Consider the following 27,474-nt stretch of genomic DNA (forward strand, 5'->3'; position numbering starts at 1 on the left):
GAAATATGTGGTTATAGTGGTATATTGGTGCTACAGTGGCCCGGTACCCTAACTAGGACAGCCTAACTAGAGTGAATTTAACACTGTCTGTGTCTAACAGGGGGACTGTGTGATAAAGTGGACTTTATAATTGACGCTGTGTCTGGGAACAGAAGACCAGAGGAAACAGACGGGTTTTCAGTTTAGATTTAAACACTGAGAATAACTGTAGCCGCACTGACATTTGTGAATCAGGTTTATTTGGAGTGGAGAGATGAATCTGTGAACGGTGTTGCATTTATTAGTGAATTTTCCTCCTTGTGGACAGAAGGGTCGACTGTACGGTCTGTGCTGTATGTGATTATAAGAAATAAATGTTGTTGTTGAAGAGAGAGAAAAGCAGGAAACCAGCTTGGCCCTGAGGAGACAGGGGGGGCGAGAAAAGGCCCAGAACCTGGGGGGGGGGACCCCAGAGCCCCGATGGAGGAGGAAGAGAAGAGACCGCAGCCCACAATAGAAAACTCTTCTATACTCGGCATTTCTCTCCCAAAAGTTGCAACAGACCAATCAGAATTGGTCCTCTGATGTCTCTGCCAGGAAGACAGTGGCCATCCTCCCCCGACAAGAACTGCCTGCTGTTACGTTTAAAATATGAGGTCCCGTAATTAAAATGTGGTGCATTGTATGAATATTTAAATTAAGCCTGATGGACTGTTCGATATAACATATATAACCGAACTTTGAATGTCTGGGGTTATGATAATAAACCCGTGTTTCAAATCTCTGTACAAACCTTCAGAGTATTAAATACACTGAAATTAAACGACGTTCCACATGATCTGAGTCCCCATCTTCAATATCAGGACAAATCGCCTTGATGTAACAGACACACGGTTCCAGCTGAATATTGATCTTCGATGTTTGAACATCAACGTTTGGCTTAATGAGATTTTGACAGAAACTGAATTCCAATAAAAGTCACTATTTTCTGAAATGGCGCTGGGCTTTATTCATAAAAAGAACAATATGAGGTTCTCACTTTTCACAAGCACCATGAAAAAATCTTCTGCGTACAAGTTGCTGGAAGGTGTCAGAAGGTGTTGGAGTAGATTTTAATATTCAAGATTTACCCAAGACAGGAGTTCAGTTCTTAATCAGATTAATTACATTTTATTCCAGCAAAATAAATTAGATAAAAAAATGTCTTTCAACACAGTAGTACAACAACAGTTCAAAGTTATGAAGTCATGCAAGAAAAGATATATAAAGATTTCCAAACCCCCCGGCGGATTATAAAAAAAAAGTCAGATGCTTGAGAAGAAACTTCAGCACAACACAACCAGCTTCTGCTGGACGCATGCAGTACTCCTTCATTTCCTGTCTCTGGAAACTGTGGTCCTTTCAGGATCATCTAGAGATGGTCCTCCTCCATCCTGGGCTTCTGGGCCTTCAGTAAATACAATTCCATCATCTAAAGTAATATCAATGTCATGAAAAAGGTTGCAGATTCTCGACCACAGAGGGCTAAAACCATCATAACGAACAGCTTCAGAGCTCCTCAACACACGTTCTCCAGTCTCTGGTCTTCTATTATGAAGAGACAGGCTCCATTCTTCCATAAGATCTACATTCCTTCCACACTTGGACCACCACATCACCCTGCTGTAACTGAACCATGCAGAGAAGTGAAGATGCAGTAAATCATCAAAGTGAAATGGCAGCACATTTATTATTTTGGTTTGGTCACATGACGTCATTGTTCAACAAGTGTTGAACGTTGGAAGGGGCGTGGCTTTAACAGTGAGCGAATTCCGCTGCCGGAAGACAGAAGAACATCTGCAGTGTTAAAATCTTCTCGTCGTTTTGTGCTTTTCTCTCCACCAAAAGACAATAATCGATACGTCCAAAACTCAAAGCTGGACGCTCTGCAGGTGAGAGACAGTTTAAAAGGGAGCACCACATGTTGGATGAATCCTGTCGGAGACAGTGAGACAGTCAGGGGTCTGTAGCCGAACCAGAAGGTCCGACCTTTACATTGTGCAATGAAGTCAGTAGTTTTTTTTGTTTGGTTGTGATCAGGGCTGGGGTCAGACGTCCCGTTCTCCTGCTGGACCTTGTGGACAGTAGGTGGACGTGCTGAGAGTGCTGGGTATCAGGGCGGGTCAGACGTCCGTTCTCCTTCTGGACCTTGTGGACAGTAGGTGGAGTGTGAGATGCTGGGTATCAGGGCGGGGGTCAGATGTCCCGTTTCTCCTGCTGGAACCTTGTGGCTGTGGTGGACGGCGAGGTTGCTGGGTGTCCGGGCGGGGTCAGACGTCCCGTTCTCCTGCTGGACCTTGTGGACAGTAGGTGGACGGCGAGGTGCTGGGCGTCCGGGGCGGGGTCAGACGGTCCCGTTCTCTTGTCGGCCTTGTGGACTGTGGTGGACGGCGAGGAGCTGGACGGGGCGCTGAGGGACGGGGCGAGCGTACAGAGGAAAACCGGCCAGCAGCGTCAGGCCCAGGCCGCCCCACGCGCAGAACATGGACCATCCTAGCCGTGGCCTGATGTCCTCAGGGAGACCGTACAGGTAGCGCGGGTACCGGGACAACTCGAAGTTGATCCCCGCCACACACGTACACAGCGAGATGATGCAGCAGGTGCCTGGAAGCAGATCTCAGGATCTAACTGGGACTACCACAACAATACAAAACACACACACACACACACACACACCTCCCATGAGGAAGAGGAGTCCAGCGACGTACTGCATGAGGTCGTGCTGTCTGCAGCACCCCAGGACCCCCACAAGCCACCCGAACGGATGATGGACACGGCCATTCCACGAACCCAGCGGTCATCCTGCGCAGGTCTGTGGAGACAGAAGATCCATCGTACGGTCAACATGTGGCAGCTGCATCATGCCTGTGATTATTCTTCTCTTCTACATGTGGAGGATGGATGTTTCTCACTGCCTCTGACCAGCAGATGGCGACATCAGCATGTGCTGATGGTCCAGAAGAGGAAGACGGGACTTACGCAGCGCGTGCCACTCGTCTGACGGATGGTCTTGGTGATGTTGATGGGCAGGTTCCGGGGGAGGCTGGACGAGGGTGTAGTGATATTTTACTGGAGTACAGCGCTGGGACCAACCCTGCAGAGAAGAGAACCGCGTCTCCCATGCTCATTACAGGCGTGTTCCATGATTATTTAGAGCTAATAAGTGACCTGAAGCTGCTGTTATAAACTCAACATGCTAAAAAAAACGAATCATTCAGAGATAAAGATGAGATAAGATGATCCTTTATTAGTCCTACAAATGGGAAATTTACATGGTAAACTGTTCCATTAAGAATCAGAACAGAGTGTTCCTGCACACACACTTACACCATAGGAGTGTGTTGTGTGTTGGTGTGTGTTTCATGTCGTGGAAAGGTAGCTCTGAACCAGGAGAGGCCGGAACATTCGCACCTTCATCTTGGTCTCATGGAAGAATCTTCCTGATCTTCCTCAGGAATTCCCGGCCTGTCACTATTCTCTGGTTACCTGTTGGGAATCTGGAAAACTAGCGACCAGCCAGTTACCAGGAGAACTAAGTCAGGTCAGGAACCTGGAAACATAGTGACCAGCCGGGAACCTGGAGATCTAGTTACCCAGCAGGGGAGAGAACTAGTGACCAGCCAGTAAACCAGGAGACCAGTGACTGGCCAGGAACCTGGAGAACTAGAGTCAGGTCAGGGACCTGGAAAACTAGCGACCAGCCAGTACACCAGGAGAACTAGAGTCAGGTCAGGAACCTGGAAAACTAGTGACCAGCCTGGGAACCGGAGATCTAGTTACCAGCCGGGAGAGAACTAGTGCCAGCCAGTAAACCAGGAGAACTAGTGACTGGCCAGAAACCTGGAGAAACTAGTGACCAGCCAGTAAACCAGGAGAACTAGTGACTGGCCAGTAAACCAGGAGAACTAGAGTCAGGTCAGGACCTGGAGAACTAGTGAACCGGCTGGGACCTGGAGATCTAGTTACCCAGCCTGGAAAGAACTAGTGACCAGCCTGTAAACCAGGGAGAACTAGTGGACTGGCCAGGAACCCTGGAGAACTAGAGTCAGGTCAGGGACCTGGAAAACTAGCGACCAGCCAGTAAACCAGGAGAACTAGAGTCAGGTCAGGAACCTGGAAAACTAGCGACCAGCCAGTAAAGCAGGAGAACTAGAGTCAGGTCAGGAACCTGGAGAACTAGTGACCGGCTGGGAACCTGGAGATCTAGTTACCAGCCGGGAAAGAACTAGTGACCAGCCTGTAAACCAGGAGAACTAGTGACTAGCAGGAACCTGGAGATCTAGTTACCAGCCGGGAGAGAACTAGTGATCAACCAGTAAACCAGGAGAACTAGTGACTGGCCAGGAACCTGGAGAACCAGTTGCTGTCCGGGAGGAGAACTAGTGACCGCCAGTAAACCAGGAGAAACTAGTAATCAGAAGGTTGCCGGTTCATGTCCCGACTCCCCAAGGTGCCACTGAGGTCCCCTTGATGAAGGTCCCGTCCCCACACAACTGCTCCCGGGCGCCTGTCATGGTGCTCACTGTCACTCAGGTGATGGTTAAAATACAGAGGACACATCACACCGTGTCTTCCGTGCGCTGTGCTGCTGTGTCTCACAATGACAATCACATCACTTTCACTTCACTTATTATTTACAACATGTGAAAACCTTAACCAATTTACCAGCAGCGAATCGTACGGAAAGATAGGTACTATAGACCAGAAGTTGTGTTTGCTGATGGAGCTCAACACGACTGAAATGATAGAAACTCATTTCCAGCGAATGTAATGAACAGTCGCACTGCATGATGGGATGTGTAGTTTGTGGGCCAATAATAGATCCGGTATTATTAGTGCGTGAGAGTGTTGTGTGTGCATCGGTTCACGAGGCCCACAGGTATGTGTTGGTGGAGTGTGTGTGTGTGGTGTGTGTGTGTGTGCCTGGGTCCTCGTACATTAATTGGCCATGAAGGCATGACAGACAATGTCCTCACAGCCAGATGTAAACAGAGACCTGCACCCTGTTGTACTATAATGCAATAACTTCAAAAAAAGGAAGTGGTAAAATTATTGTAGATTACAATAATTCGATTTCGAATTATTGATCATACAGCGGGGAAAGATCAAGCCATCGCATGACATACTGATCACCAAGCTGATATATTAGCAGATGAAAAACAAAATGTCCATTAGTCCCTTAAAGACTGGATATCGACCAGCGCTCGGTAACTCACACTCAGTCCTTTTAACCCTGAGTGTCTCCAGGGGGACTGTCCCTGTCCAACTGACGCAGAGTTGGTCAGCAGAAGAGCAGCAGGACCTGAGCCAGGACAGTTAAGACATAGGAGGACTGTCCCTGTCACTACTGGCTGTAAGGGTGTAAATGTGACGCAGAGTTGGTACATTTACATTTACTGCATTATCAGACGTCCTTATCCAGAGCGTCTTACAGTCAGTGGTTACAGGGACAGTCCCCCTCAGGGTTAAGTGTCCTGCTCAGGAACACTCTAGTAGTAAGTGGGGTTTGAACCTGGTCTTCTGGTTCATAGGCGAGTGTCTTACCCACTAGGCTACCTGGAAGAGCAGCAGGACCTGAGCAGGACAGTTAAGACAGAATGTCTCCAGCAGGACTGTCCCTGTCACTACTATCACCACAGTTGGTCAGCAGAAGAGCAGCAGGACCTCAGCACCACTTGTCAGGTCTTCACCTCGCACGTTCCTGGAGGTCCCACACACATCCTCACCTTTAGAAACCAGCTCCTCGGTGTCCAGGTCGAAGCCTGTCCTCAGGCATCTCCTCCACAGCCCGGACATGGTGGAGTTGAACTGGCGGCTTGCAGTGCGACTCCATGGCCGTGGCGGCGGCCACCAAGTGTCGCTTCTGTCGCAGCGGCAGGTTGTGGTTGGAGATGTAGATGAATCCCGGGTCGCTGCGCTTGTTGGCGTAGTTCTTGCAGCGCTCACGGTTGGCGCCGCGCGTCCGTCTCGTACCAGGAGTCGGTGCTGATCGCCATGATGAGGAGCGCCAGGGCGCACAGGGCCAGAAGAAGCCCGCCGCCGGTCAGCAACCGCATGGCGGCCATCTTCTCACAAGCCCAGCATCAGCATCCCGAGATCTTCTCAGAACCCCCGCGTCAGCATCCCGAGATCTTCTCAGAACCCCCGCGTCAGCATCCCGAGATCTTCTCAGAACCCCCGCGTCAGCATCCCGAGATCTTCTCAGAACCCCCGCGTCAGCATCCCGAGATCTTCTCAGAACCCCCGCGTCAGCATCCCGACATCTCCAGCGTCGCGTCTGTAGAACCGGAGGAGCATCCGAGGAGCGGTCCGTTCATCACCAGTCCTGCGCGCTGATTGGTTCCCTGCTTGGCGACGTCCTGGTTTATGAGGGACACCAATGAAACGCGACGGGACAGCAGCATCTGAACAGAAGGACACACTTCATCTTCCCCCTGTATCTACAGCAAACCACCGGCGTTGAAATAAAGAACTTTCTAGTCTTTAGACTTGCCATCAACATTCAATTACACCTAATTATTTAGTAATAATTATAGTGATCGTTATAATTCTTCAGTAACTAATAAGGAAGATTATAAATAACTCAAGGTCAGCAAAGGTCAACAGCGGGAACCCAATCTGGTCTCATCTGATAAAAATCAAAGCTGTGACTGATGTTTCATTTTTATATACACATTATATTATAATTCAGCAGAAAATAAATTCATAAACGCTCAGTTACGCAATATTGTATTTTTCACATAAGATTTCACAATATAATAACAAATACATTTACATTTACAGTATTTACCAGACACCCTTATCCAGTAGTTACAGGGACAGTCCCCCCATGAAGACACTCAGGGTTACAATCAGTATTTACAGGGACAGTCCCCCCCTGGTGACACTCAGGGTTACAATCAGTATTTACAGGGACAGTCCCCCCCTGGAGACACTCAGGGTTACAGTCAGTAGTTACTGGGACAGACCCCCCTGGAGACACTCAGGGTTACAGTCAGTAGTTACAGGGACAGTCCCCCCCTGGAGACACTCAGGGTTACAGTCAGTAGTTACTGGGACAGACCCCCCTGGAGACACTCAGGGTTACAGTCAGTAGTTACAGGGACAGTCCCCCCCTGGAGACACTCAGGGTTACAGTCAGTAGTTACAGATACAGTCCCCCCTGGGGACACTCAGGGTTACAGTCAGTAGTTACAGGGACAGTCCCCCCTGGAGACACTCAGGGTTACAGTCAGTAGTTACAGATACAGTCCCCCCTGGGGACACTCAGGGTTACAGTCAGTAGTTACAGGGACAGTCCCCCCCTGGAGACACTCAGGGTTACAATCAGTATTTACAGGGACAGTCCCCCACTGGTGACACTCAGGGTTACAATCAGTAGTTACAGGGACAGTCCCCCCTGGAACACTCAGGGTTACAGTCAGTAGTTACAGGGACAGTCCCCCCCTGGGAACACTCAGGGTTACAGTCAGTAGTTACAGGGACAGTCCCCCCCTGGAGACACTCAGGGTTACAGTCAGTAGTTACAGATACAGTCCCCCCTGGGAACACTCAGGGTTACAGTCAGTAGTTACAGGGACAGTCCCCCCCTGGAGAATTTTCTGAATCTGAACCAGGTCTCCTGTATGAAGCAACACGGCACCTCGTGATGAAATACTGCGGTGAAGTTGGCCGTAACCAGCTGGACTCCTGACACATGATGGTCCACCAGTTCCTGTTTCCCACCAGCGGCGGTACGATCCGGAATTCCGCTGATTTGCCTGTTTTACTATCTGTTTTACTTTCTGTTCGTCACTCGTGTTCCTTCATTATTGTACGAGTCTTGAAGGAACGTCTGAAGTTCACTCTGCTGCCTGCTGGTGACCTCGCTGACACTCTGGACGATGGGGAGCCAAACCAGCAAAGACCTTCAGGTCTGTTCCATCAAACCTCCTTTCAGCGTTGGAGATGAAGGACTGCTGGAGGATGAGGTCTTCTGAAGGTAATTTCTCTGGTCCTTCTGTCCAGGAGCTGGTTCCTGGTGACATGATGGAGATTCACCGCGGCCTCTACTGTCACTGGGCCCTTTATGTCGGGGACGGGGACGTTGTTCATGTCACGTCATCAGGTCTGTCAAGAGAATCCATGAATTTGTTCACTTTTATTTAGGTAATATTAATAATCTCTCTCGGCCCGTTTCCAGCAGGGAAGCTGGACGGCACCTTCTCACCTGGAGGCAAGGTCGTGGTGAAGCGGGAGAAGCTGGAGATGGTCGTGAGCAGCGACCGGTGCGAGGTGAACAACGCGCTGGACAGGAAGTACCAGCCACGAGGAACGCAGGACATCCTGAAGGACGCTGCAGACTGGTCGGCAGGGACTACGACTACCACCTGCTGCTGGAGAACTGCGAGCACTTCGTCACCCTCCTCCGCTACGGGAAGGAGGAGTCCCGCCAGGTAGACCAGGGCTTCCCCAATCAATCATTAAAGTGACCTCTGACCTCGTCAGCTCAGCTTTGAAGGAGGTCCTCATATTTCACTTTAGTCACAGTGACGTTGAGCTCTGAGCAGAGAGCTCCGCCCCCTCCTGTTCACGACGTTCTGACGTGTGTTCTCCACCCCGACAGGTCCGGTCTCTGTTCTGGACCGCGGTCGGGGCGGCGGGGTCGGCCGGGGTCGCCGTCCTGCTGTATCGGGGCCACTAAACCTGAGAAACAGGAAACGCTGGAGAAGAAAGGAGAAGTGAGAGAGGAGGCTGAGCCAGACGCTGCTCACATGAAAAAATGATTCATTATTATAGTTATGATGTAAGATACATGTTTAAAAAAAACATATGTTTATGGACAATTATTAATAAATATAGTTATTTTCTCTAAAATTGATGTAGATGGAGTATTTCATCATTAGATCAGAGTGATGGGCCAGTGGGGGTTAAGGAAGCGGACTCGTAATCAGAAGGTTGCGGGTTCGAATCCCCGTCCGCCGAGGTGCCACTGAGGTCCCCTTGATGAAGGACCCGTCCCCACACGCTGCTCCCCGGGCGCCTGTCATGGTGCCCACTGCTCACCAAGGGTGCTAGTTAAATACAGAGGACACATTTCATCCCGTGTGCTGTGCTGCTGTGTCCTCACAGTCACGTTACTTGCACTATTTCATTATCATATCAGTCATGTTTTTTCAATTAAATTAAATTGAAAGAACGTCATTTGTCCCCGAGGGCCAATTTAAAAGACGTAGTGGAGCAGATGATAAATATCTCTCCATAACAGAGTAGGTCTGGGTGCGGTGAGGTGAGGTTCCAGTTGCATATCAGCGTTACACGAGAGGAAGGAACCGGTCCAGCTCCTGCAGATCAGCAGCAGCTACTTCTTTACATTTTGAGGATCATCTGACTGTCTGAATATGATTGTTAAAGAGCTGCCCTGCAAATGACCAAGTACGTCAGAACCGTCTTCACCGCCACCTACAGTCTGCTGGTCAATGTACCGTGTTTGGCGTGGATTCGGGTTTATGTAGACATAAGTGAAAGCTGCATGAACAAGACAGAAAGAAATCTGATCAAGTCCCAACGCTGCATTTCCACTTCAGTCTTCACTCATTCATTCATATTTTCAACACACCATGCGACGTTCTGGTGACCTGAGCGTGATCGCATGGTCCTTTTTGGGACGTTTGTCTGTAATTTAAAGGTACAGACGAGTCATCATGAACCAGAATATTTTTCAGGGCATTTTGAACAAAAAAAAAGATTTTACATGATGTTCATGTCTAGAGACGGTTTCCGCCGTACCGGTACCCGCATGGTGTAATACGCCATGCACCGACCGCACCATGCGGTATATTAGCCAACTACGGTATAAAAAGATCTATGGATCAGTTCAGTAACAGGCGATATTGAAAGGGGTCGGTACGGTGGAAAGAACACCGGAAGTCCCAGGTCCACTACCGTCGGTAAGACGCTCTGGTACATGGTGTAAATGTTAGTCCCTCTTTCAACAGAGCAACCCAACAAGGGCAAAAAGGGCCAAAGGGAAGAAGTTGTGAACGAGAGACAAGTTTTAATGACAAATACCAGCAATCTGTCACCGTTTAACAAGAAGGCACAACGGAGTGAAGACAGGGACCAGGGACCAGGGACCGATGGACTGTGTACATGCTTGCTGTTGGTGTTCTGGTTGAATCTCACATAACGTACCTTGAGAACAGAGTAACACAAGAGATCCACCAAAAAAAAAAAACGAACATCAACAACGTATTTTGGTCTGTAGCAACACTCAAAAAAATGGATCTTGTAAAAATAAAGTGTTGTGACTCAATATTGATCTTAAATGAACTGAATATTATACCAGCGATTAATAATAAATACATTTACAGCTCAATATAATGACTAAATAACCGAGTACTAAAGCGGACCCACCAGAATTGATCAGGAATTGATAAGTAGCCGCTGCAACAATACGTTTTATTTCAGAACAATTTGCTATACATCCACGTTGAAGCTTCTACAAAACAACGTTACGTGATGTTACTGTTAACGTATAGATCATGAAATGTCCGGTCCGTCCTGTCCTTCTTGCTTCCTGAGAGAATATCAGACGTTTTTTTATATCTGGCGAGAAGCTCGGACAGATGTGCGATGGCGAGTGACCGTCCTCCACTAGTTTCTTACACAAAGTGGAGCTAAATCATCTAGCAATATCATTTTTGGTTTGTTATATGCACACAAGGGCTAAAATGTAGAAAATGAAGAGCACTTGTGAAAACCAGTTCATGCAGGTTTGGTGGAGGGAACAGGCAGGTGAACCCTGGGTGAAGGTGTGGAGGTATTAACTTCGTGATTGTCTCCATCAGTAACGGTGGAACGTAACAGGCACTGTGGGGTATGTGTTTGTGGGTGTAGCTCCATCTAGAAGGTTCCAGAAATCCTGGTCATCAACTGAAGCTCAGCACTGGTCAGAAGACGAGTGTCCAGCTTGACCTGCATGATTGTCACAACCTTCTGCTTGTTCTGCTGTGGGGCTGGAGGAAGCGCTGAATAAATAATAAAACATATGTAACAGAAACCATCGTTTCAGGTCCGTGGTTTCAGGAAGGAGCACTTTTTAGTGTAAGAAGGTAAGAAGGAGCTTCAGCTTCAGTCCATGATGACAGAGAGCAGAGCCATGACAGCGACTCCACAGCACAGGAGCAGAACCTGGAGCAGGGAGTGTCTGCAAAACACAGAGGATTTATGAAGACTCGTTGTTCAGTGACAGGACACCAGAGGTCCACGGTGAGGAGCCATCACCTGGGGTTGGTCTCCTCTAGCAGATCAGGGACGACGTTGACCAGGGCGATGTAGAGGAACCCCCCCGAGGTGAAGGGCAGGATCCAGGCTGTGGCGTTTTCTGTTGAGCACCAGACGTTCACGTTACATGAAGGCAGCAGGATGAAGAAGCTCTGCTGTGTGGAGCCGCTCACCTGCACCATGATGAGACTGGGCAGACAGGGCGAAGCAGGCCCCAGGACTCCGCCCAGCGCCGTGCAGAACTGCATCCGGGCAGCGCTCCACCGGTCAAACCCCGCCCTCAACAGGATGGCAAAGTCCCCCACCTACAGGAGAAGGAAGAGGAGGCGTCGACATGAACCACAGAGATCCCTGGTCCACGCGGATTATAGTCCTTAATCTGGCCTCCAAAAAGCAGCTTGGTACCAGAACCCATAGCTGATACCACCAGAGGTCTGGTGAGTCCAGGCCTCAGTGGGTCAGCGCTGTTATGCTAGAAAACGTGGAAGCATCTGTATTAGGTGTGAGGGTGTGTGTGTGTGTGTGTGTGTGTGTGTGTGTGTGTGTGTGTGTCAGTGAGACGTGGGGAAGATATAAAGCTGCCAATCCCCAGCCTGACGGACGTGAGGGGCGGACTCACCTCGTGCGGGATCTCATGCAGCAAGATGGCGAGGGTGGTGAGGAACCCGACCTGAGAACAGAACACAGATCACCATCCACACACGGGTGACCGTGGAAATGTGGCCTAACGAGGAACCAAGAGGTGAGTGTGTGCATGTGTGTGCCTTAACATATCAGACTGTGTGTGTGTGTGTGTGTGTGTGTGTGTGCAGGCATGTGTACATAATAAACCCAGTTCACTTCCTCTGAAGCTCCCACTCAACTCATGCTGTTATCCTTATGCTCCTCCAACTGGACCCAAACACACACACACACACCCACATCTCTCTCTCTCTCTCTCTCTCTATATATATATATATATATATATATATATATATATATATATATATATATAAGCATCGTAGCAACAATCAAAACTATTCATGCTAAATAAAAACTATTTTAAAAAGTAAATCTTCATTTCCTCACAGTAAAGTGAAGTATTAGTTGCTTTATGATGAATTCTATGATTCTTTTATGGAGGTTTTTCTCCAGATCTTGAAAGTGACGTGATTGTCATTGTGAGACGCTGCAGCGCAGCACACGGTGACTCGGTGAAACGTGTCCTCTGTATTTAACCGTCACCCTTGGTGACAGTGGGCACCATGACAGGCGCCCGGGGAGCAGCGTGTGGGGACGGTGCTTCGACGTTACTGAAGACATATTTCTACATGTTGTGGACCGTAAACGACCTTCAGCGCTCGGTCAGGACGCCGCACCGGTGCCAGCGCCCGTTCTGTCCCTTTTAGATAATCGGACATGGCGACCGCCTGATCCCGGCTTACATCAGTCCTGGGTCTGTCTCCAGGCCGCAGGAGCGGGCAGGACGCCCAGGCGGGACCGACGCCATGTCCAGACCACGCCCGGCTTCACTCACCTTCCTGCTCACCAGGAAACTACCGGCCACCGCCAGGCCGTGGGTGAAGTTGTCGATGCAGTTCGCCAGCAGGTTCAGGTAGCCACTGGTCTGCGAGGGAGACAAGATCTTTATCATTCAAACAACACCTGAGATCAGGCAGGAGGCATCATGTCCTCAGGACCAGGACAGGTCCACACCTGACCATCTCATCACTACCCTGCGATTTCAGTCCATTTCTACTGAACATTCCCATCCTTCTACATATGGTGTCAGTGCAGCGTCCACAGACACGTCCATGTCTGTGTCTTGTTCCCTCCTCATTCTATAACTACGTACAGCATAAACATGGTGGTTCAGGACGCCTTTCACTGCATGTTGTACTGTTATAACTATGTAACAAACACACACTCACACACACACACACACACACACACAACATGCCTCACCTTGATCTTGGGCGGGGCCGGGAGACGGGAGCTCAGTGCAGATTTCGCTTCACGGCAGATCCCATTGGACTGGGTGGAAAAGACAGAGATCCTGTTACACGAGCAGCACTCGGACCAACAGACCTGGGCCCTCGTTTATCAAACCTACAAATTCAATTTACTATGAAAATCTGTCAAAGATGTACATTTTTATCCTTAAAGAAGATGTTTTAATATTGTTTTTTTTTTTTATTAAATATGAAGTTGATTTAATTTTTGTGAAGAAATGTTAATTCATAATTAACAGTAAAAGAATGACGAGTTTGAGAACAGCTCTTTATTATCATCCTAAAAAATCATAATTTCTTTCTTTACTAATTTATTAATATGTTTGTATTTCCAAATTGTTAAAGAGACAACGACAAATGAGCACCGTTCTGCACATTGATAGTTTTAAATGTTTAATAAATCAGACACAAAATGAATGTGTTTTAAGCCTTTTTGCTTTACGCTGGTTAGGGTTCTTGGCTGAGGAGGTACTGAAAAAGATTTTGAGAACCGCCGAGTCCAGTCAAAGAGTCGCAACATAACCACTCGGCTGTGGTGGTTTCTGGATATCGGCAGAGGCAGAAAACCCGGAAACATGAACCAAAACCGATTAAATTTACTCTCTGAAAACAGTAAAATAGCAAACTGAGTAAAGCTGTGGATGTCCACAAAAATGATAAAAAGTTATATAAGCGTCGGGTTTCACCAGCATGTCCCATTAAACTTGGTCTTAGAATTTGTGCATTCGTGCTTAAATCGGCCGCATCTTCCGACATGGAAACGACGCTCCGTCGGTCCCCGTCCCCAAAACTGGCTGTGGGAACTAATCTATGAATCGGTAGACTGCTCGCTACTCCCCCCACAGGTGAAATGTTAACACTGCCAGTACCAGTGTCAGTACCAGAATCGGCGCGATTCTGCACGGGAAGTTGCAACTTCGCCGCGATTCTGCACGGGAAGTTGCAACTTCGCCGCGATTCTGCACGGGAAGTTGCAACTTCGCCGCGATTCTGCACGGGAAGTTGCAACTTCGCCGCGATTCTGCACGGGAAGTTGCAACTTCGCCGCGATTCTGCACGGGAAGTTGCAACTTCGCCGCGATTCTGCACGGGAAGTTGAAACTTCGCCGCGATTCTGCACGGGAAGTTGAAACTTCGCCACGATTCTGCACGGGAAGTTGAAACTTCGCCACGATTCTGCACGGGAAGTTTAAACTTCGCCACGATTCTGCACGGGAAGTTGAAACTTCGCCACGATTCTGTACGGGAAGTTGCAGGTTCGCCACGATTCTGCACGGGAAGTTGAAACTTCGCCACGATTCTGCACGGGAAGTTGAAACTTCGCCACGATTCTGCACGGGAAGTTGCAACTTCGCCACGATTCTGCACGGGAAGTTGCAACTTCGCCACGATTCTGCACGGGAAGTTGCAACTTCGCCGCGATTCTGCACGGGAAGTTGCAACTTCGCCGCGATTCTGCACGGGAAGTTGAAACTTCGCCACGATTCTGCACGGGAAGTTGAAACTTCGCCGCGATTCTGCACGGGAAGTTGAAACTTCGCCAGGATTCTGTACGGGAAGTTGAAACTTCGCCGCGATTCTGCACGGGAAGTTGAAACTTCGCCGCGATTCTGTACGGGAAGTTGAAACTTCGCCACGATTCTGTACAGGAAGTTGCAGGTTCGCCGCGATTCTGCACGGGAAGTTGAAACTTCGCCACGATTCTGCACGGGAAGTTGAAACTTCGCCACGATTCTGCACGGGAAGTTGAAACTTCGCCACGATTCTGCACGGGAAGTTGAAACTTCGCCACGATTCTGCACGGGAAGTTGAAACTTCGCCACGATTCTGCACGGGAAGTTGCAGGTTCGCCACGATTCTGCACGGGAAGTTGAAACTTCGCCACGATTCTGCACGGGAAGTTGCAACTTCGCCGCGATTCTGCACGGGAAGTTGCAACTTCGCCGCGATTCTGCACGGGAAGTTGCAACTTCGCCGCGATTCTGCACGGGAAGTTGAAACTTCGCCGCGATTCTGCACGGGAAGTTGAAACTTCGCCGCGATTCTGCACGGGAAGTTGAAACTTCGCCGCGATTCTGCACGGGAAGTTGAAACTTCGCCACGATTCTGCACGGGAAGTTGAAACTTCGCCACGATTCTGCACGGGAAGTTGAAACTTTGCCACGATTCTGCACGGGAAGTTGAAACTTCGCCGCGATTCTGTACGGGAAGTTGAAACTTCGCCACGATTCTGTACAGGAAGTTGCAGGTTCGCCACGATTCTGCACGGGAAGTTGAAACTTCGCCACGATTCTGCACGGGAAGTTGAAACTTCGCCACGATTCTGCACGGGAAGTTGCAGGTTCGCCACGATTCTGCACGGGAAGTTGAAACTTCGCCACGATTCTGCACGGGAAGTTGAAACTTTGCCACGATTCTGCACGGGAAGTTGAAACTTTGCCACGATTCTGCACGGGAAGTTGCAGGTTCGCCACGATTCTGCACGGGAAGTTGAAACTTCGCCACGATTCTGCATGGGAAGTTGCAGGTTCGCCACGATTCTGTACGGGAAGTTGCAGGTTCGCCACGATTCTGCACGGGAAGTTGCAGGTTCGCCACGATTCTGTACGGGAAGTTGCAACTTCGCCAGGATTCTGTACGGGAAGTTGCAGGTTCGCCAGGATTCTGTACGGGAAGTTGAAACTTCGCCATGATTCTGTACGGGAAGTTGAAACTTCGCCATGATTCTGCACGGGAAGTTGAAACTTCGCCACGATTCTGCACGGGAAGTTGAAACTTTGCCGCGATTCTGCACGGGAAGTTGAAACTTCGCCACGATTCTGTACGGGAAGTTGAAACTTCGCCACGATTCTGTACGGGAAGTTGCAAGTTTGTAGCGTCGTAATTGTTATGGCCGTAAAAAAAGCGCCCCCATGTTAAGTCCAAGGGGAAATTTTAATAATTAATAATTATAAAAATTATAATAATAATAATTAAGTGGAATGTCAGAATACTTATAAAAGGAGTAGCACACCCCACTGCTATGGGCTGGATAAGTGTGTAAAGTTTCATGGATGTACGCTGAAAATTGTATGAAGAGTTGCATATAGAAAATAAGGCAGGAAAAAAAAGAATAATAAAAAGCCGGAAGCCGGAATAATTCAAAGAAATAGAAGAACAGTATTTAATTGGAGGTGCATGAGGATATATGGTTTTGAAATGACTTGCAATGCTGCAGTTCCTCTGTTCTGCCACTAGAACATTTTTCCACGCGAAGAAGAGAACGTGAGAAGAATGTGTGATAAACAAGGGTTGAAACTTCGCCGCGATTCTGCACGGGAAGTTGAAACTTCGCCACGATTCTGAACGGGAAGTTGAAACTTCGCCACGATTCTGCACGGGAAGTTGCAGGTTCGCCACGATTCTGCACGGGAAGTTGAAACTTCGCCGCGATTCTGTACGGGAAGTTGAAACTTCGCCGCGATTCTGTACGGGAAGTTGCAACTTCACCGCGATTCTGCACGGGAAGTTGTAGGTTCGCCGCGATTCTGCACGGGAAGTTGCAGGTTCGCCACGATTCTGCACGGGAAGTTGCAACTTCGCCGCGATTCTGCACGGGAAGTTGTAGGTTCGCCGCGATTCTGCACGGGAAGTTGAAACTTCGCCGCGATTCTGTACGGGAAGTTGAAACTTCGCCACGATTCTGCACGGGAAGTTGAAACTTCGCCACGATTCTGCACGGGAAGTTGAAACGTCGCCACGATTCTGCACGGGAAGTTGAAACTTCGCCACGATTCTGCACGGGAAGTTGAAACTTCGCCACGATTCTGCACGGGAAGTTGAAACTTCGCCACGATTCTGCACGGGAAGTTGAAACTTCGCCACGATTCTGCACGGGAAGTTGAAACTTCGCCACGATTCTGCACGGGAAGTTGAAACTTCGCCACGATTCTGCACGGGAAGTTGAAACTTCGCCGCGATTCTGCACGGGAAGTTGAAACTTCGCCGCGATTCTGCACGGGAAGTTGAAACTTCGCCACGATTCTGCACGGGAAGTTGAAACTTCGCCACGATTCTGCACGGGAAGTTGAAACTTTGCCACGATTCTGCACGGGAAGTTGAAACTTCGCCGCGATTCTGTACGGGAAGTTGAAACTTCGCCACGATTCTGTACAGGAAGTTGCAGGTTCGCCACGATTCTGCACGGGAAGTTGAAACTTCGCCACGATTCTGCACGGGAAGTTGAAACTTCGCCACGATTCTGCACGGGAAGTTGAAACTTTGCCACGATTCTGCACGGGAAGTTGAAACTTTGCCACGATTCTGCACGGGAAGTTGCAGGTTCGCCACGATTCTGCACGGGAAGTTGAAACTTCGCCACGATTCTGCACGGGAAGTTGCAGGTTCGCCACGATTCTGTACGGGAAGTTGCAGGTTCGCCACGATTCTGCACGGGAAGTTGCAGGTTCGCCACGATTCTGTACGGGAAGTTGCAACTTCGCCAGGATTCTGTACGGGAAGTTGCAGGTTCGCCAGGATTCTGTACGGGAAGTTGAAACTTCGCCATGATTCTGTACGGGAAGTTGAAACTTCGCCATGATCTGCACGGGAAGTTGAAACTTCGCCACGATTCTGCACGGGAAGTTGAAACTTTGCCGCGATTCTGCACGGGAAGTTGAAACTTCGCCACGATTCTGTACGGGAAGTTGAAACTTCGCCACGATTCTGTACGGGAAGTTGCAAGTTTGTAGCGTCGTAATTGTTATGGCCGTAAAAAAAGCGCCCCCATGTTAAGTCCAAGGGGAAATTTTAATAATTAATAATTATAAAAATTATAATAATAATAATTAAGTGGAATGTCAGAATACTTATAAAAGGAGTAGCACACCCCACTGCTATGGGCTGGATAAGTGTGTAAAGTTTCATGGATGTACGCTGAAAATTGTATGAAGAGTTGCATATAGAAAATAAGGCAGGAAAAAAAAGAATAATAAAAAGCCGGAAGCCGGAATAATTCAAAGAAATAGAAGAACAGTATTTAATTGGAGGTGCATGAGGATATATGGTTTTGAAATGACTTGCAATGCTGCAGTTCCTCTGTTCTGCCACTAGAACATTTTTCCACGCGAAGAAGAGAACGTGAGAAGAATGTGTGATAAACAAGGGTTGAAACTTCGCCGCGATTCTGCACGGGAAGTTGAAACTTCGCCACGATTCTGAACGGGAAGTTGAAACTTCGCCACGATTCTGCACGGGAAGTTGCAGGTTCGCCACGATTCTGCACGGGAAGTTGAAACTTCGCCGCGATTCTGTACGGGAAGTTGAAACTTCGCCGCGATTCTGTACGGGAAGTTGCAACTTCACCGCGATTCTGCACGGGAAGTTGTAGGTTCGCCGCGATTCTGCACGGGAAGTTGCAGGTTCGCCACGATTCTGCACGGGAAGTTGCAACTTCGCCGCGATTCTGCACGGGAAGTTGTAGGTTCGCCGCGATTCTGCACGGGAAGTTGAAACTTCGCCGCGATTCTGCACGGGAAGTTGAAACTTCGCCACGATTCTGCACGGGAAGTTGAAACTTCGCCACGATTCTGCACGGGAAGTTGAAACGTCGCCACGATTCTGCACGGGAAGTTGAAACTTCGCCACGATTCTGCACGGGAAGTTGAAACTTCGCCACGATTCTGCACGGGAAGTTGAAACTTCGCCACGATTCTGCACGGGAAGTTGAAACTTCGCCACGATTCTGCACGGGAAGTTGAAACTTCGCCACGATTCTGCACGGGAAGTTGAAACGTCGCCACGATTCTGCACGGGAAGTTGAAACTTCGCCACGATTCTGCACGGGAAGTTGAAACTTCGCCACGATTCTGCACGGGAAGTTGAAACTTCGCCGCGATTCTGCACGGGAAGTTGAAACTTCGCCGCGATTCTGCACGGGAAGTTGAAACTTCGCCGCGATTCTGCACGGGAAGTTGAAACTTCGCCACGATTCTGCACGGGAAGTTGAAACTTCGCCACGATTCTGCACGGGAAGTTGAAACTTCGCCACGATTCTGCACGGGAAGTTGAAACTTCGCCACGATTCTGCACGGGAAGTTGAAACTTCGCCACGATTCTGCACGGGAAGTTGAAACTTCGCCACGATTCTGCACGGGAAGTTGAAACTTCGCCACGATTCTGCACGGGAAGTTGAAACTTCGCCACGATTCTGTACGGGAAGTTGAAACTTCGCCACGATTCTGTACGGGAAGTTGCAGGTTCGCCACGATTCTGTACGGGAAGTTGAAACTTCGCCACGATTCTGTACGGGAAGTTGCAGGTTCGCCACGATTCTGTACGGGAAGTTGAAACTTCGCCACGATTCTGTACGGGAAGTTGCAGGTTCACCACGATTCTGCACGGGAAGTTGAAACTTCGCCACGATTCTGCATGGGAAGTTGAAACTTCGCCACGATTCTGCACGGGAAGTTGCAGGTTCGCCACGATTCTGTACGGGAAGTTGCAGGTTCGCCACGATTCTGTACGGGAAGTTGAAACTTCGCCACGATTCTGCACGGGAAGTTGAAACTTCGCCACGATTCTGCATGGGAAGTTGAAACTTCGCCACGATTCTGCACGGGAAGTTGCAGGTTCGCCACGATTCTGCACGGGAAGTTGTAGGTTCGCCACGATTCTGCACGGGAAGTTGAAACTTCGCCACGATTCTGTACGGGGAAGTTGCAGGTTCGCCATGATTCTGCACGGGAAGTTGAAACTTCGCCACGATTCTGCACGGGAAGTTGAAACTTTGCCGCGATTCTGCACGGGAAGTTGCAGGTTCGCCACGATTCTGCACGGGAAGTTGAAACTTCGCCACGATTCTGTACGGGAAGTTGCAGGTTCGCCATGATTCTGCACAAGAAGTTTAAACTTCGCCACGATTCTGTACGGGAAGTTGCAGGTTCGCCACGATTCTGCACGGGAAGTTGAAACTTCGCCACGATTCTGTACGGGAAGTTGCAGGTTCGCCATGATTCTGCACGGGAAGTTGAAACTTCGCCACGATTCTGTACGGGAAGTTGCAGGTTCGCCATGATTTTGTACGGGAAGTTGCAACTTCGCCAGGATTCTGTACGGGAAGTTGCAGGTTCGCCAGGATTCTGTACGGGAAGTTGAAACTTCGCCACGATTCTGTACGGGAAGTTGCAGGTTCGCCATGATTCTGCACGGGAAGTTGAAACTTCGCCACGATTCTGCACGGGAAGTTGAAACTTTGCCGCGATTCTGCACGGGAAGTTGAAACTTCGCCACGATTCTGTATGGGAAGTTGCAGGTTCGCCACGATTCTGTACGGGAAGTTGAAACTTCGCCACGATTCTGTACGGGAAGTTGCAAGTTTGTAGCGTCGTAATTGTTATGGCCGTAAAAAAAGCGCCCCCATGTTAAGTCCAAGGGGAAATTTTAATAATTATAAAAATTATAATAATAATAATTAAGTGGAATGTCAGAATACTTATAAAAGGAGTAGCACACTCCACTGCTATGGGCTGGATAAGTGTGTAAAGTTTCATGGATGTACGCTGAAAATTGTATGAAGAGTTGCATATAGAAAATAAGGCAGGAAAAAAAAGAATAATAAAAAGCCGGAAGCCGGAATAATTCAAAGAAATAGAAGAACAGTATTTAATTGGAGGTGCATGAGGATATATGGTTTTGAAATGACTTGCAATGCTGCAGTTCCTCTGTTCTGCCACTAGAACATTTTTCCACGCGAAGAAGAGAACGTGAGAAGAATGTGTGATAAACAAGGGTTGAAACTTCGCCGCGATTCTGCACGGGAAGTTGAAACTTCGCCACGATTCTGCACGGGAAGTTGAAACTTCGCCACGATTCTGCACGGGAAGTTGCAGGTTCGCCACGATTCTGCACGGGAAGTTGAAACTTCGCCGCGATTCTGTACGGGAAGTTGAAACTTCGCCGCGATTCTGTACGGGAAGTTGCAACTTCACCGCGATTCTGCACGGGAAGTTGCAGGTTCGCCACGATTCTGTACGGGAAGTTGAAACTTCGCCACGATTCTGTACGGGAAGTTGCAACTTCACCGCGATTCTGCACGGGAAGTTGTAGGTTCGCCGCGATTCTGCACGGGAAGTTGCAGGTTCGCCACGATTCTGTACGGGAAGTTGCAACTTCGCCGCGATTCTGCACGGGAAGTTGTAGGTTCGCCGCGATTCTGCACGGGAAGTTGAAACTTCGCCGCGATTCTGCACGGGAAGTTGAAACTTCGCCGCGATTCTGTACGGGAAGTTGAAACTTCGCCACGATTCTGCACGGGAAGTTGAAACTTCGCCACGATTCTGCACGGGAAGTTGAAACTTCGCCACGATTCTGCACGGGAAGTTGAAACGTCGCCACGATTCTGCACGGGAAGTTGAAACTTCGCCACGATTCTGCACGGGAAGTTGAAACTTCGCCACGATTCTGCACGGGAAGTTGAAACTTCGCCACGATTCTGCACGGGAAGTTGAAACTTCGCCACGATTCTGCACGGGAAGTTGAAACTTCGCCACGATTCTGCATGGGAAGTTGAAACTTCGCCACGATTCTGCACGGGAAGTTGCAGGTTCGCCACGATTCTGTACGGGAAGTTGCAGGTTCACCACGATTCTGCACGGGAAGTTGAAACTTCGCCACGATTCTGCATGGGAAGTTGAAACTTCGCCACGATTCTGCACGGGAAGTTGCAGGTTCGCCACGATTCTGTACGGGAAGTTGCAACTTCGCCACGATTCTGCACGGGAAGTTGAAACTTTGCCACGATTCTGCACGGGAAGTTGCAGGATCACCACGATTCTGCACGGGAAGTTGAAACTTCGCCACGATTCTGCACGGGAAGTTGCAGGTTCGCCACGATTCTGCACGGGAAGTTGAAACTTCGCCACGATTCTGCACGGGAAGTTGAAACTTCGCCACGATTCTGCACGGGAAGTTGAAACTTCGCCACGATTCTGCATGGGAAGTTGAAACTTCGCCACGATTCTGCATGGGAAGTTGAAACTTCGCCGCGATTCTGCACGGGAAGTTGAAACTTCGCCACGATTCTGCACGGGAAGTTGCAACTTCGCCGCGATTCTGCACGGGAAGTTGCAGGTTCGCCACGATTCTGCACGGGAAGTTGAAACTTCGCCACGATTCTGCACGGGAAGTTGCAACTTCGCCACGATTCTGCACGGGAAGTTGCAGGTTCGCCACGATTCTGTACGGGAAGTTGCAGGTTCGCCACGATTCTGTACGGGAAGTTGAAACTTCGCCACGATTCTGCACGGGAAGTTGAAACTTCGCCACGATTCTGCACGGGAAGTTGAAACTTCGCCACGATTCTGCACGGGAAGTTGCAGGTTCGCCACGATTCTGTACGGGAAGTTGCAGGTTCGCCACGATTCTGTACGGGAAGTTGCAGGTTCGCCACGATTCTGCACGGGAAGTTGCAGGTTCGCCACGATTCTGTACGGGAAGTTGAAACTTCGCTGCGATTCTGCACGGGAAGTTGCAGGTTCGCCACGATTCTGTACGGGAAGTTGCAACTTCGCCGCGATTCTGCACGGGAAGTTGCAACTTCGCCGCAATTCTGCACGGGAAGTTGCAACTTCGCCGCAATTCTGCACGGGAAGTTGCAACTTCGCCGCAATTCTGCACGGGGAAGTTGCAACTTCGCCGCGATTCTGCACGGGAAGTTCCAACTTCGCCGCGATTCTGCACGGGAAGTTGAAACTTCGCCACGATTCTGTACGGGAAGTTGAAACTTCGCCACGATTCTGTACGGGAAGTTGAAACTTCGCCACGATTCTGCACGGGAAGTTGAAACTTCGCCACGATTCTGTACGGGAAGTTGAAACTTCACCACGATTCTGTACGGGAAGTTGAAACTTCGGCATGATTTTGTACGGGAAGTTGCAACTTCGCCAGGATTCTGTACGGGAAGTTGCAGGTTCGCCAGGATTCTGTACGGGAAGTTGAAACTTCGCCACGATTCTGTACGGGAAGTTGCAGGTTCGCCATGATTCTGCACGGGAAGTTGAAACTTCGCCACGATTCTGCACGGGAAGTTGAAACTTTGCCGCGATTCTGCACGGGAAGTTGAAACTTCGCCACGATTCTGTACGGGAAGTTGAAACTTCGCCACGATTCTGCACGGGAAGTTGAAACTTCGCCACGATTCTGCATGGGAAGTTGAAACTTTGCCGCGATTCTGCACGGGAAGTTGAAACTTCGCCACGATTCTGTACGGGAAGTTGCAGGTTCGCCAGGATTCTGCACGGGAAGTTGCAAGTTTGTAGCGTCGTAATTGTTATGGCCGTAAAAAAAGCGCCCCCATGTTAAGTCCAAGGGGAAATTTTAATAATTATAAAAATTATAATAATAATAATAAAGTGGAATGTCAGAATACTTATAAAAGGAGTAGCACACTCCACTGCTATGGGCTGGATAAGTGTGTAAAGTTTCATGGATGTACGCTGAAAATTGTATGAAGAGTTGCATATAGAAAATAAGGCAGGAAAAAAAAAGAATAATAAAAAGCCGGAAGCCGGAATAATTCAAAGAAATAGAAGAACAGTATTTAATTGGAGGTGCATGAGGATATATGGTTTTGAAATGACTTGCAATGCTGCAGTTCCTCTGTTCTGCCACTAGATATTTAAGAACATTTTTCCACGCGAAGAAGAGAACGTGAGAAGAATGTGTGATAAACAAGGGCCCTGGATGTCTGCTGTCTTGTCAGACTTCATGTCCTATTCGTGAGGAAGCTCCAGAGAACGTGAAAAGACTCACAGCAGGACCGGTGCTGCAAGGAGCCTCGTCTGGAAACATCTTCTCCAGCAACAAGAAGGCCAGCAGACCCAGAATGACCCACAATCCCTGGCTCCTGTAGTGCTGCTCATGCGCTCCAGCTGGCAACATGTTCAACCAAGACGTTCTTTACACATCTGACCTTCCCAGAGCATTAAAATCCAGAAGTGACGAACTGACCAGGGCTGCAGATGTGTGACCAGGCCTCAGGGAGCAGGTGCAGGAAAACGTCACCAAGGAGACCCCCGATCGCGAAGCTCAGCAGCTTCTTCAGCTTCTGACAGCCATCTGATGGACATGGAGGACACAGAGAAACAAACACAAATTATTCATATTAAAAATTTTTCAATATGAATCAAAACCCTGAAATATTTCATCAGACCGATGACCCCCAACTGACGGGTGAAGTTTATTGCGGCCCCTGGTGGCTCCAACCGCTACTACAATTCAAAAAGAAGTAAACAAACCCACCGATCGAGCTCCAGTGAAATAAAGTACATCTATTTCTTACTAAAGTATAACGGCGGCAGCCTCCAGACTAAATAGCATTCCTTCACCATGACGACCAAACTCCGCCCTCACGCAGGATTACAGGGGGCAGGCGGGGCTGAGGTGGATGAGCGATGGGAGAACTGCGCCCCTCTCAGGACGTCCGTCATACAGCAAAAGAATGAGAGCAGTGGGTGTGGCTGGCAGCTGAAGAAACTGACCAATCAGCTTTCACACCTGATCCCAGTTCTCAGAAGCAATAGAACAACAACTGCAGAATGATAAGGAGCCTGAAGGTAGACCAGGCCTGACCTGGTGTCAGAAGAAACCACAGCTGCTTCGTCATTTTACAGAATGAACGAATTCCGCAGGGCAGGTTCACACACAACTTGCCCTCAAGCTCCGCCCAGACTGTCCTGCTACAGAGCTGACGTCCAAACATCCGCAGAGGCATCTGAGACACAGTCAGGTCCAAAAGGAGAAGGCTGGACTGAATTTAGAGCAGGTCCTTCACGTGCTACTGAGTCTAAATTAACCCTGAATCAACAGCAGACGTGGAAATTTCCAGACCTCCACCTCACACTGCAGCTACAGAGTGACGAGGATGATGGAGGAACCGAGTCTAACCACACAGAGCAGCTGTGGTGCACCATGGGGCAGCGGGCAAGGAACTGGACCCGCAATCAGAAGGTTGCAGGTTCGAATCCCGATCCGCCTCGGTGCCACTCAGGTACCGTCCCCACACGCTGCTCCCCGGGCGCCTGTCATGGTGCCCACTGTCACCAAGGGTGATAGTTAAATACAGAGGACACGTTTCACTGTGTCACCGTGTGCTGTGCTGCAGTGTTTCAAAATGACAATCACTCCACTTTCTTTCTTTCTTTTTTCTAAATCTCAGTATAGGTTCTTTTTTGTGACCAGACTTACCCGCAGTCTTCAGCGCAGCTCCAGCCTCAATGGGGATGATGAGGAGGGGGAAGATGCCACTGAGACCCACGGCGATGGAGCCGGCCAGTGAGCAGAGCCACACGTCAGTGTCGCCTCGAGAAAAAAGCTCCGTCATCGTGCAGAAGCCCAGAAGCTCCTCCACACACCACGGCCCGGGGCCAGCTGCCGCTGCCGTCGCCTGGGCGACCACAGTCTGCGTCATCTTCTTCCCACCCGACGACACCGCGGAGGCCACCACCAGAAGGGCGGCGCCAGCAACCAGAGTGGACGAAGCCCAAACGGGCCGCTGGGTGGAAGCTCTCATCCGTACCAAGGTCTGAAAAGCAGTCTGGAGCAGCAAGCAGGGAGCTGGGGAGACATGGCAGATTTTCATGTTCAGTTCTCATGTGCGTGCTTATGAAAGTGAAAGTGAAGTGATGGTCATTGTGAGACATTGCAGCACATCACACGGTGACACAATGAAACGTGTCCTCAGCATTTAACCATCACCCTTAGTGAGAAGTGGGCAAGACAGGAGCAGTGTGTGGGTACCTCGGCAGTTCGGGATTCGAACCGGTAACCTTCTGATTATGGGGCTGCTGATTTAACCGCGATGCTGAACCAGATCACCAGATCACACACATTCTACATTTACCCACAACTACATACCAAAATACACTCAACACTCACAATACACAGCAAGAACTGAGCTGAGACGCACGGCGATGCTGAACCAGATCACCAGATCACCAACCAGATCACCAGATCACACACATTAATACATTTACCCACAACTACATACCAAAATACACTCAACAATCACAATACACAGCAAGAACTGAGCTGAGACGCACGCCGATGCTGAACCAGATCACCAGATCACCAGATCACACACATTAATACATTTACCCACAACTACATACCAAAATACACTCAACAATCACAATACACAGCAAGAACTGAGCTGAGACGCACGGCAATGCTGAACCAGATCACCAGATCACCAACCAGATCACACACATTCTACATTTACCCACAACTACAAACCGAAATACACTCAACACTCACAATACACAGCAAGAACTGAGCTGAGACGCACGGCGATGCTGAACCAGATCACCAACCAGATCACCAACCAGATCACCAGATCACACACATTCTACATTTACCCACAACTACATACCAAAATACACTCAACAATCACAATACACAGCAAGAACTGAGCTGAGACGCACGGCGATGCTGAACCAGATCACCAGATCACCAACCAGATCACACACATTCTACATTTGTTTCCTATCAGTCCAACATCATCTACTGCAGCATCTTACATAAGATAACAGAGTGGATATTTTTACATTATATTCCTGTTAAAATGAGATTCAAATCAGTACTCTGGTTAAAAAGAAGCTCGCAATGGAATTAATGGATTTCAACATGATAAAACATAAAATAATCCCTTGCAGTTCAATTCATGACTGACGTTGAGTTTTGGTGCGATGGAGGAAAGATTCAAGTTTCCTCCTCATGATCCTGGTACCAACACGACATTCCTGTCGCCACAACTGTCACCATCAGCGACCTAAACAGAGTCTGCGCGGCCACGTTACCCGGCGCGGATTCCTGCGGGTCGGACTCCGGCGTGTCCCTGCCATCCAGCTCCTCTCCGTCCGGGCTCCACGTCTGCCGCCCCGGAGCGGAAGCGCCGCACTAGTACTTCCGGTGTGACGCGTGGCGCTGCGCAGCGCTCTTCCGCGTTACTTCCTTTACTGTCGCTTTTTAAAAAGTTCCTTTAAATTGTAATATTATTGTACTTGTACTTCCAAATTCAAATTGTATTTGTCACATACACAGTCATACACGGTATGATATGCAGTGAAATGGTTTAGCGACTGTTTTGGTGCGAATGGCTTAGCAAACATTGTAAACATAACCAAATATTACACTTTTATGTCTTTAACATAAAACATAAAATATG

The 27,474-nt window shown here is 49.1% G+C and overlaps 1 protein-coding gene and 2 pseudogenes across 1 annotated transcript; 1 reads left to right on the plus strand and 2 right to left on the minus strand.

Moving 5' to 3' along the window:
- Positions 1-2,362: 2,362 nt before the first annotated feature.
- On the minus strand, positions 2,363-6,583 carry LOC114781732 (transmembrane protein 178B-like; annotated as a pseudogene).
- Positions 6,584-7,959: 1,376 nt separating this feature from the next.
- LOC114781680 (HRAS-like suppressor 3) lies at positions 7,960-8,701 on the plus strand (annotated as a pseudogene).
- A 1,738-nt stretch (positions 8,702-10,439) lies between these two features.
- LOC114781716 (zinc transporter ZIP13-like) lies at positions 10,440-27,193 on the minus strand. Its single transcript, XM_028968088.1, is given in 11 exon segments — positions 10,440-11,206; positions 11,284-11,383; positions 11,457-11,501; positions 11,504-11,588; positions 11,903-11,953; positions 12,800-12,889; positions 13,228-13,296; positions 24,063-24,181; positions 24,261-24,368; positions 25,497-25,865; positions 27,107-27,193. Coding segments are annotated over 10 exon segments (1,068 nt in total). The 5' UTR covers positions 25,822-25,865; positions 27,107-27,193; the 3' UTR covers positions 10,440-11,130.
- Between the last annotated feature and the right edge of the window lie 281 nt (positions 27,194-27,474).

This window comes from Denticeps clupeoides, unplaced genomic scaffold (genome assembly GCF_900700375.1).
Source record: "Denticeps clupeoides unplaced genomic scaffold, fDenClu1.1, whole genome shotgun sequence".
Lineage (NCBI taxonomy): Eukaryota > Metazoa > Chordata > Actinopteri > Clupeiformes > Denticipitidae > Denticeps > Denticeps clupeoides.